This window comes from Lynx rufus, unplaced genomic scaffold (assembly GCF_022079265.1).
Source record: "Lynx rufus isolate CCGP_SWC_20201006 ecotype Redwood Valley unplaced genomic scaffold, mLynRuf1.p SCAF_8, whole genome shotgun sequence".
Taxonomy (NCBI): domain Eukaryota; kingdom Metazoa; phylum Chordata; class Mammalia; order Carnivora; family Felidae; genus Lynx; species Lynx rufus.
In genome coordinates, this window is record NW_025814896.1 from 36,515,279 (window position 1) to 36,526,702 (window position 11,424).

The 11,424-nt window shown below is 42.9% G+C and overlaps 1 protein-coding gene across 1 annotated transcript in view; it reads left to right on the top strand.

The window, feature by feature from the left end:
* Positions 1–4,274, top strand: part of SLX4IP (SLX4 interacting protein) — a 177,975-nt gene extending 173,701 nt beyond the window's left edge. Inside the window, exons 7-8 of the mRNA XM_047068248.1 lie at positions 1,039–1,139; positions 2,221–4,274. Of these exons, the coding sequence (XP_046924204.1) occupies positions 1,039–1,139; positions 2,221–2,941 (822 nt within the window). The 3' untranslated portion in view covers positions 2,942–4,274. The remainder of the gene's footprint in view (positions 1–1,038; positions 1,140–2,220) is intronic.
* The last annotated feature ends 7,150 nt before the right edge of the window (positions 4,275–11,424 follow it).

The following is an 11,424-nucleotide window of genomic DNA, read 5'->3' on the forward strand; positions in this document are numbered from 1 at the left end:
CTTTTTTTAGCTTATTTCTTTATTTTGAGAGAGAGAGAGAGAGAGCAAGAGCGAGCATGCAGGAGGGGCAGAAAAAGGGAGAGACAGAATCCCAAGCAGGCTCTGCACTTTTAGCAAAGCCCGACACAGGGCTCAAACTCATGAACTGTGAGATCACAGTTCTCAGATGAGCTGAGATCAAGAGCCAGACACTTAACCGATTGAGCCACCCAGGTGCCCCGTTTTTATAGGTACATGTACTTCTATATGAAGCTTCCATGGGAACATATAAGAATAGATACACAGATAATCTATGAAATATGTAAAATTGTTGCAGTGCTTAGTTTAAGAAAAACTCCCAGTTTTTTAATAGCCAAGAATCACAAACTTCAGTGTTCAAAGTATCCACTAAAATCTTAACTCTTTATGCAGCCTTGAGTATTGCAAAGGCCACATTCTGTATTTTTGTAAATAGAGAAAATGTGTGGAATTCTTAGGAATCAGGGTCCAGACCACTGTGCCAACAGATCTTAACCGTTGTCTGGAAGATCAGAGTTCACAAATATGCTGCTGCCCGGCCCTGCAGTTCTGGGCTTTGTCACAGTTTGGGCCACAGAGATATCAGATATTGGCTAAGGGGTGCCTCTGTGGCTCCGTCAGTGAAGCATTTGACTTTTGATCTCAGCTCAGGTCTTCATCTCTGGGTTGTGAGTTCAAGCCCCATGTTGGGCTCTGTGCTGTACGTGGAGCCTACTTAAAAAAAAAAAAAAAAAAGTATTGGACAAGAGTTCCCAGATGGTCTGGAACCAGTGTCCTTTCTCTTACAGCCTTGTATGTTTGTGGTGTGTATTAACGTTATGAACTGTATTGGATAGGAGTCCAAGTAAGTGACAATTTACCAAAACGTTCTAGATTTTTTAAACGTAAAATAGCCTAACACTAAGCAGTTTCATCTGGTCTTCACAAAAATCTGTTCACTGGGGCATTCAAAGTATAACTGTTTTTTCTCACGTTCAGCTAATAGATTTCTGGTTGAACCTTTGTTATCTTTTGGAGTAGACAGAAGGAACTCTCCACGGAGCGTCTGATTATCTTGCTGAGTGTGCCGAGAGTCCACTTCCTCCCAGTGCAAAGCGCAAGAGAAATGCTCTGAAAGAAATGTAGGTCCAACAAATTCTTCTTTTTCTCCTTTTTGACTGTCCGTGTGTATGGATACATGACGTGAAACCTAGAATTCCACAAGAGTTTATGGAAACCAATCACAAAACCCCCTCTGGCACCAACTTTACCCTAAGTTCCATGCTTGCTCTTCTGCCTGCCTCCTGCTTTCTGGACAATGGGGAGCAAGTTCTTGTTTCACAGGTGTGTTGCAAGGACTAATTAATTACAAGCACTTTGAAAATGAAACACACCTGTTTGGTGGTGTGTTTCATACCACTTTCTGAGTGACTATAGGTCTATCTAAAAAAATACATTCCTTTCCTAAAATGCAGTTCTCATTCTAAGATAATTATGATAATCCTCACACCCCTGATCAGGAACAATAAGAACCTCTGTGTGTGTGTGTGTGTGTGTGTGTGTGTGTGTGTGTGTTTGTGTTTCCAGACTAAAGCTTAGCCAAAATAAATATTTCAGCTTCAGTGTTTTGAGTTTGGTTTGGTGGTTTAAGAAATTTCTTACTATTCACAAGCCTGCAAGTCTGTGTTGAAGTCAAATCTCTAGTTTCTCAATTTTCCCCCTGCAGTTGCTATCCTGTTCCTCAAAGTGAATTTTACAAAGTGAGTGAAGTTTACATTGTCTTTTATGTGTGCTGTAGAAAAAGTGTGTGTGTGTGCACATTCTTGCATACAAACACACACATATGCTATGCTTTGGATGTATCTGAGCATTTGCTTCTGGGGAAAAATGTCAACATATCAAATTTAGGCAATATTGACCCTTAACATCTGAAATGTATACTTGTCTTCCTTAGTTAAAATAGATCCATCATAACTCAAGTATAACTACAGTGATAACCTAGTGATCAATAAACAAAGCCTGTCCTCATATATCCTAATAACTAATCCTAGTGTGTCTGTTGCTTGATCCAGTCTGAATTTAAACATCTCACTCAGGGACTTTTCTGAATTTGCCTGGGAGGTAAGGGAGAAGGAAAGGCAGCCCAAGCTCCTTCTCCAGGGATAGGCAATGTGACAAGGGCAGCTTTACGTAAACAAAACAAAAAATCTTTCTTTGTTTTAGTGTGAGAAGAACTGAAACAAAAAGCAGCGTTGTGAGCAAATCACGGAGCAGCCGGGACATTGGGGGAACAGCTAGTGACCCAGTGATTGCAGAGATAGCAAGGAGGAGGGGTGACAGTCAGGCTTCAGCCAGTCCCCCATCAGAGTCCACAGAACAAGCAGAAGATAACATAAAGGCAGCTGAGAGCCACTGGGGGCTTCCTGTTCAAAAGCTGGAAAATGTTCATCAGACCCAGCCAGAAGACACTAGCAGCCAGCAAAAACCTCATCATGGGGAGTGGTCAGAGACAGGGCTTCTAAGCAGGAGCCCTGTCTGTAGCTGTGAGTCAGCATCGCCAGGTCCAAAACAAAGTCCACAAGGGGCCAGAACACAACAGAAACGCAGGAACCTCGGCTCTGCGGAAGACGTCGACCACCACAAGAGAGTTTCTCTTGGAAGTGATCGATTAGTCCCAAGAGAAATAATAGGGGAAAAAAGCAAAGCTGTCAGGGTTTTGCCAACTTCAGAGCTGTCGGATCCGGGGTTACTTGTGAAACAAGGTTTGGCAAAAACGGCGTCTAATGAAGAGTTGCATGTTTTGGAAAATCTCTCCTCTGGACATCTTACGAAAAATAAGTTAGGGAAGGCACAGCAAACTGGCTCAGCCACAAACACTGAAAGATTATCTGCAATCCAGGGCAGTCCAACCAAGAAAAGAAAGAAGCATGAAAGAGGCCACTAACTTACTAAAGGGGATTGCAGAGATGTAGTTGGGTCTATAGTGGCTAAAGATGTGGAAAGAGAGGGGTCTGTGTAGATGCTGTGATTTTAAAGGAATTAGAATGATTATTTTGTACCGAAAATGTGTATCTGTGTTAGTGTTAGTTTTCAATGCATTCATCTTCAGCAGGCTATATGATTTTTCTAACAACGTTGCTACTTTCTCATACTTTATAACTGTCTTCAGAAAGTTATTTTAGTGAGAAATGGCCATTCACCTTGTCAAGGATGATCCCATTCTTGAAGGACCTGCCTGAAGAAACCAACCATGTGCTTTCTTGGCCCATCACTGTGCACACCGTATGATGGGCTATATGAAGACAGGGCCATAGTGCAATATCTAGGGGTATAATTTCTCCTCCTGTTCCTCAGCCTGAATTGAACAGAAGTGAAGGAACAGGCTAGCCGTCTTCAACATCTGGTTCTGGGCCCAGCATCACTGTCTAAAAATATGTTAGAAAGGCCCATCTTGGGCCCCACCCCAGGCCTACTGAATGAGAAACCCTGGGTGATTCTGAAACATGCTCAAGTTTGAGAACCACTGGACTAATTGGAGACTCCCTAGTGTTTCTTTCCTCAATACTGGCTACCATGGCCTCCAGCTCATCAGCTGGGGCCCATATGTGGACATGCACACCCTTGTGCTCCCTCAAACTTGTAAAACACCTGGGTTCAGCCTATGAGCAGCTCTGTTCCCAGGTTCTCTACAGCACGGTGGCCGCTGCACCCACAAAACTGTTAATTACCCTAAAATTACTGGAAGTTTACGGCTAATTTGACCTTGCATTAGAGGAAGAGAGTAGAGGGACAGGCTTGCTCTTGCTTGTAGCTCAGGCATGTCCCTGCCCCTGCACTTGCCCCCACCTCTGAGATTTTGGTTAGGTTCAGGAAGGATTCGAACCCAAGGGGAGCTCAGTGGCCAGAGTTTCCGGTTTCCCATTTGGAAGGCATCACAGGCAGTTTCAGTTTCAAAACAGGAGCCTTCCGTTTGCACTGTCACCCACTAGTGTCTCCAGTGGGCTTGCTGAAATGTCAGAGTGAATCATAGCAATGACTTATTTTGGATGGACACCTACTAAAGATTTTGTTAACCCAGTTTCATTCTAAAATAGGGGAAAAAAACATATTCACAGGCCACCCATCAAATACATCTTTTTTTCTACTCAACATTGTGTGGTCCTTTGAAGTAGCACCTCCCTAGTAACAAGGAAAATCAAGTATATTCCCAAAGTGTTGGAGTTAGCAGAAAAATAACCCAGAAAAAGCCTAATGTAATAAAAGAATATGGAAACAGACACAGTGTTGGTGGTTTGTGCTTAAGACTAATTATGGTTACTCCTAGCTCATTCTGTGCTTCCCCATGTCTCCTTTCCCACTTGTGTTGTAGGGTATTACTCATTAAGAGGCAGCCATATTTCATGGCACCATCTTGGGTCATGAAGTTCAGTGTTGGTCACTATACTTGGCCGTGAATGTAGATCCTATTCCTTTGATGTTCCCCACCTTGCCTGGAAACCTCTTCCCTTCATGTGATCCCAGCCTCATGACCTTCACTCACCGGGAACGTGGCCCCATGCACTGGCGTCCTTTCCTCTTCCCATCCCTAGGTTTTTTTTCCTGCTCTTAGCTGATTCCAAGCAAAGCATTCTGTGAGAAAAGAGGGAACCCAACAGGATACTAACCACAGTGGAGCAGATTGTGCTCATACAGTTGGGGTAGACTGCACAGGATCGAAACCTCAATCTCCATGGTCTGTGGGGGGCCCCTGCTGTTAGAGGGACAGCAATTCTAGGTGTGTTGGTCACTGAAGACAGGAGCACAGTGTGTCCTTGAATCTTCTTAAACAGAATTACCGGAACGGTTTCAACAGGGCACAAGTAATAACCCTGGTGACTGGCCAAGAAACAATAAGCTCCCTGGAAAAAGAGTCTAGAATAAAAGACAACCATTTCAGTGAAATAGTTGCTGCCTAACGTACACCTAGAAGGAGATGTTTGAAATGGAGGCAACAGAGAAAAGCTTTTAATTGAAAAGTTTTTATTTCATTTGTTAACGGGACAAAGCCAATACTTGTGATTTAGTGATTCTCTTTCAAGAACAGCCTTGGCTTTAGGGTTTGGTATATTCGTGAAATAACAATTACTGTGACCTAAGAGGGAAAACAGTACCTTGGGTTGTAGATTGACTGGTCTTTCTCACAGCCTGCATGTACATGGGATTTTCACAGGGTTAATGGAGGGAACAGCTCTCCACTCCGCACTATGGCATGTGTTTAAGGAATTTTGCCTCTAAGCATTTTTCTTCCACATGTCTGAAACACCCCCAGATCTCTTGTTACTTGAGTGGTTGTGTGATTCTTTGGATGTTTGGAAGTACAAAGGGGAAGATGGCTGCCAGGTTTTGCTTATTAGCTGGGAAATGCAGAATTCTCTACTCCTGGGAGTGGGGTGTGTGTTGACGTTCTTTATAATCTTATTAATTCAGCATCTGAAAATCTGAGAGCCTGTCAGTATTCTTAATCAAAAAGAACACAGTCTTCAACCACTTACTTAACAACCCAAATTAAATTTATTTTCAAGTCCCTGTAATTCTGATGCTTCGGAGAAATGTTACAGTTTGAACTCCCTAACTTTCTCAGTGTCATTATGGCTTCTAAGTCGCATCCCTGTGCTTTCAGATGGCTTTTTTAAAAATACATTGATGTCGGATTTTGTGTTGTTTTTTTAATGTCCATAAACAAGAAATGTCAGAGAACAGTCAGTGTGATTTTTCTTACACGTTTTTTTTTTTCTTTGCTGCTAGAGGTTAATTATCATCTAGATATGCATATAAATTGTCAAATGCAAAGAAGCAACCATTTGGGGAGAGAGAAGTGAGTGCTGCAGCATTTTTGTTTACTTATGTTAGTATTAAAGAAGTAAGAAAATGTATTTTATTTTTTATGACAAGAATCATTAAAAACTCTAGTTGTTTTTTTTTTTAATGTTTATTTATTTTGAGAGAGAGAGAGCGAGCGAGCATGAGCAAGCCTGAGCTGGGGAGGAGCAGAGAGAGTGAAAGAGAGAATCTCAATCAGGTTCCGTGCCCAGTTCAGAGCCTGATGTGCAGGGCTCCATCTCACAACCGTGAGAGCATGACCTGAGCAGATATCAAGAGTCAGACACTCAACCTACTGAGCCACCCAGGTGCCCCTCTAGTTTGATTTATGGAGAATATAGCTTGTTTGTGAATGAGATATCTCAAGATAGGTCTTGGGGACAACAATGGGATCACAGTCAATTGTTTGCTTCTTGTGTCATGTTTGGATTTTAGCATGAGGTGTGCGTCTTATGGCCTTTGACTTTAGAAAGAGCTTGGTGAGGGCAGAGCACGTAAGGGAAGAAAACCTCTGTGCCCAGGGGAGTGGCCTGAGATCCCAGTGCCACTGTTGCCAGTATTCTTGAACTCCCTCTTGGCAGGTCCCACCGTAGTATTTCCACAAAATTTTAGTGAGTGGCCTTCCTTTTGAGGTAACAAATGCCTTTCCCGTGAGCCAAAGATTCTCTCTTCAGTGTTCTGTGACTCGAATATGGAAATCATTTTAATTTCTTCTTTTCTCTTATGAGGAAATTTCCATGCTTGGTTTGTTAAGATGACAGAGTTCATTTCTTGTTACTGAAACACGAGTGAATTGAAGCACGGTGGAGCAAGTAGAAAATCAAAATTAAGCTGATTTCCGTTAAATAGTTTAAAATCTTCCTTAAGTACAAAGTAAATCCAGCATTGTAAAGTGAAGTTAATGCAGATAATTACTCAGGACAGAAGTCTAACTGTATCATTGGTATTACAATTTAATGATACAATTAGATTCTTAGAAATCTGCGCAACTCCTAATTTGGTTTCTATATTTAACAAGATGAAGAACAAATATATGTCAATGTGTGCGCTTAACAGAGGGAACTTGAATGGATGAAGTTAGTTATTACCTTTAATTGTTTCAGAAATACTCAGTACTGGACTTTAATCATATTCAGTAAGTTTTATTATGTAGCATGATATTACTATGAATTACTTTATAATCGCCATTAGAATTACTTATCAAAAACCTTGATTCTTTAAACAAAAATCAATAAAACCATACATATGACCCCAAGCATCTGATCAGGTGACTACAGGTATGGATTTGACAGGATAATTTTCTTTAGTCAAGTTAGAAAGCCAGACACTGCAGCAATCCCTAGAGGAGCTCTTTTTTTCCATTGCCCATATCCTGTCATTTGTTTTGTTTATATAAGTCGTTTAAATAGTTGTATGTGTCTGAAAGTACATGGGTGAAAGTAGTATGTAGAGGAAATGAACCTGCTTTATGAATAAAAAGTAAAATTGTTTTCAAAAAATAAATTTGTATGTATCACTTTTCTTCAAAACGAGCGACCCCCAAGGAATATACATCCCAGATGCCCTTTTCTGAACATGCTACTTAAAATTATATTCTGTTAGAGACTTCTTCCTCCTTGAAGCAACCCTGAGGTTTTGAACGCTGTGTTGAAACAATCCAAGGAGCTCTGCTTCCAAACTGCTGGTTCTAAAGTTGTAGGTTTGGAAAACCCTGTGTGGGGTGTTGTGATTAAATGGGCCCCTAAGATTTTGGGGTGGTCTTTACAATGCAAATATATTCCCACTTCTCCCAATTGTGAGCTAAGATAGAGCCCTCTTGTGAGAGGTTAAAGTATGCAACCTTGACTCTCTTCCAGAGATCTTGACATCTCCCAAGCAGATTCATTTCCATTTTCTAAGTGGATCTAGTCCTTGTTCATCACTGAATGAAGTCCTGGGCCAGCTCTTTCTCTACACTGCCTTTTATGACAGGATCCCAGGCCTCTCTGATTGCTTGTATACGTATCTCCCCTTGGATCTGTACAGGATCTTTCCAAGGCATTTCAATCTGAGGTTGGAATAATACATTTGGATAGCTGTTCATGAAATGCTGAGAACCATTGCAGCTGATAAAGCAAAAGCGCCTCTCGTAGTGTTTTGCTCGTGCGGGCACACTGGCCAGCCTCGCCCACAGGCAGCTGACCTGCCTCGGACCTGGGGTCTGGCTGGGGATCCAGAGACTCTAGATGGCGTGGTGCTACCAGCTGCAACCCTGGGTTCAGGCTGCTGCTTTGCCACTAATTGGTTTGTGTGCTTTGGGACAAAGTCACTTAACCTCCCGGGCCTCAGTTTCTCCCTTTGTCAAACAAAATGATCTCTAATATTTTAAGCACCACACTTAAGGTAAATATACCACTCCGATGTGTTAATTTCCGCATCCATTTAAAAACAGGTTCTTTGTACTGGCCACATATTGGGATTACCTGAGTAGCTTCCAGTTAAATCCAAATCCTTGCAATTTGGCCTGAGTATTGGCAGTTTTAAAAGCTCCTCAAATAACTGATTCTCATGAGAAGCCACAGTAAAGAATTATTGTTTTAAAATGTAGGGTGTGTGTAGGTTTAAATACTGGATGTTGAAAGAGGCAGGGTGTGCTCTGAGCGGAGAGTATCCTTTAAACGAGGGGCTTTCTGCAGGTCAGAAGTGTGCCTGCTTTCAAATGAATGAGAAAGGCTTTGGTGACGAGGTGTCAATACGAGTACATTTTAATCATACAAAGAGATGTGTCTTGTCTTCTCCATGAGGCCACGTTCGTAATGCTGCTTTCGACCCGACACATCAGAGCAACTTCATCTTTGCCAACACTGAGAAATTGTTGCCCTTGTACAGCAGATGAGGTTTTAAAGCACCTAAATAATTGTCTAAGGTTTGCCTTTGATCCATGATCATTAATATCACTAATAAGCTCTCAAAAAGTGCGTGTGAATCTCAAGTTCACATTTGGCAGGGCAGTGGAAGAATGAACGCTTTTAAAATAGTTTGGCTCAGAAAGCACATCTGAAATAACCCTGTGGGAAAATCAGGAGAATTTCTCATCCTCCAAAGGATTACCTAGGATGAGATGCTGACCTTGTATTTTAAGTTCAGTTACATTTCTTAAAACCTCATTCATTACCCAGCCTGATTTATTTTAGTGGGTGAAGTAGGCTGTGGGAGGGGACTCTGGTGATGTACAGTGTTCATGTTTGCCTTTTGTTTTCTCCACAGTTCCCAAAGGATCAGAACATATACATATATTTCTTTAAAACATGCACACAGGCCAGCTTCCTCACGAGATTTACCACAGCTTTCCTCTCAGAAATTCGAGCTGAAGATTGTCTCCTCTTCAGGCTTCTAAAGCGATCCAGCCCCAAAAGGCTGAGTGTGCACAGGGTGAGCAGAGCGCTGACCTCCACCGGGGAGAGGTCAGTTCAGCACACAGGACTCAAAAGGGAGGAAGAAAAAGCCACTCCTCAGCAGGGAGTTTGACTTGCTTTAGGGCAGAAGAGATTTTATAAATAAGTTCCCAGTCTCCCACGCCCTCTCACCAGCTCTTCTATTACTAGTCCTGTCTCTGTGCTTAGACACACACACACACACACACACACACACACACGTACAGATATACATGTGCTTGCACACAGACACAACTCTTACTTCCACTTGCTGCCTCACATTCCTCTCTCCACCTGCCCTGGGACCTGTGGGTTGGACTGGCAGACCCTTCTCCAGAGGAGGCAGGTGATGGATTGACTGGGAATTTTTCTAAGCCCAGTGGCTTTGAAGGACTTTTCTCTTCCTCCCTAACATGCTCAGCTGGTGAGAAGCATGCAGAGGGCTCTTTCTCAAACCCACTGTGGGTGTCTGTGAAGATGAATACCAGCCCATCATTCCATTTATCAGGGGGAGAAGGTGAAATGGTGAATTAGGGTGACCTACAGCCTTGATGTGGCAGACTGGGTGTTTGGGCTGTGTCCCAGTAGGAGGAGCCTAGAAGGCCCTTTGGTAACAATGCCAGAATGAATCGAGGCTTGTGAAACAACAGCACTACTTGGATTTGTATGTGCCCCCCCCCCCTTAAAATGCTTCCTGGTGAGCCTTTTCCCAGTGCTTTGTGCTCAGTTTGGTGACTGTCAGAGTGGAGGTTGCAAGGACAAAGCCTGTGACATCTAGAGAAGTGTCCTCCAGTGGCTCCCCAGTGAAAAGTACCCATCAATATGAAAGCACTCCTGGTAGCAAAAGCTCTCCATGTCAGAGTTGTAGGGGGACCTGCTCTTGGGGTTCTTGTTTTGACGCTAATTATCTCTAGCTGGAAGAGCCTTGTGGACTGCACCTAACATCTCTATACAGGCTCAAAGACAAGCATACTGTCCATCTGTGAATTTTCTGCATCAGATCAGCTTTGCTTTCTCTTGAAGATCATGTTTCTCAACACTGGTTTATCAAATTGCATGTTATGGGTTCTGGCTGTTGTTCCGCACATTTATAAGGTCTAATTCTAGGTCCTGGCAACGCTTTAGAAAAGCTTGCTGAATCTGAGAGAAACCTTAGCTTTCTGCCACTCGTTATGTGTGTCCACCTAGGCCAGCTGCCCCTATGAAGGCAAGCTCAGGAAAGAGAATCTGGTAGGAGAGAACGTTAGGCTTGATGTTTAGCTCCTACTCATCCAGAGGAAATGGTCACTGTGTCGTGAGGACAGCCGAGGAAGAAACTTCTATCTAGGGAAAGGATGCTTGGTGTGAGAGTCCTCCAATCCTCTGATAGCATCATCTAAAAAACAAGTCAAACATTATCACCTTCCATAAGGAGAGAAAACTGGCCCAAGACCGTGTGTTTTGGAGTCCTCCAAGGCCAAGTACCTGAGCTTACCTCATTTGGCTCTAATTATGTAAAATGGTGGGGAGGATAAATATGGAAGAACCATGTTCTATTATTTAGAGGCTGTAGATATCTGTCTACACTGGCAGAACACAGACTGCGGTAGAATTTAATTGGGAACCAAGGTTTTTTGTGGTCCCTTAGTTCATTCTTGCAGGAGTTTTTCTTTCTTCTACACTGATTAGCAAGCACTGAACTGATTGGGGAAAAGCCAATGACTTGTGTTGTCAAGACCAAATACAGCACCTACATGTGACGTAGCCCGGTACAACTCCCTTTGGAAGAGAACTTTGCTGTTGCTGTGTAACAGCCATAAACTTAGCAGCTCGAAATAGTGCAAATTGATTGTACCACAGGTTCTGATACTTTTTAGCTAGATCTCTGCTTCGGGTCTCCTGAGGCTGGAATTAGGGTATCAACCAAGCTAGGCTGTATCCTCATCTGGAGGCCCAACTAGGGAAGGACCTATTCCCACACTCCCTTGGATTTCTGGCAGAATTCAGTTCCTTGCAATTGTGAGACTGGGGCTCCATTGTCCTGCTGGTGGTTTCCCATAGGAGTTCACTCAGCAGCTAGAGGCCACTCTTTGGTCCTTGCCACGTGGCCTCCTCCATCCCAAGAATGGAGAAACCTCCCTTGTGCTGAATCTCTTCCATTTTGTATCTCTGCTTC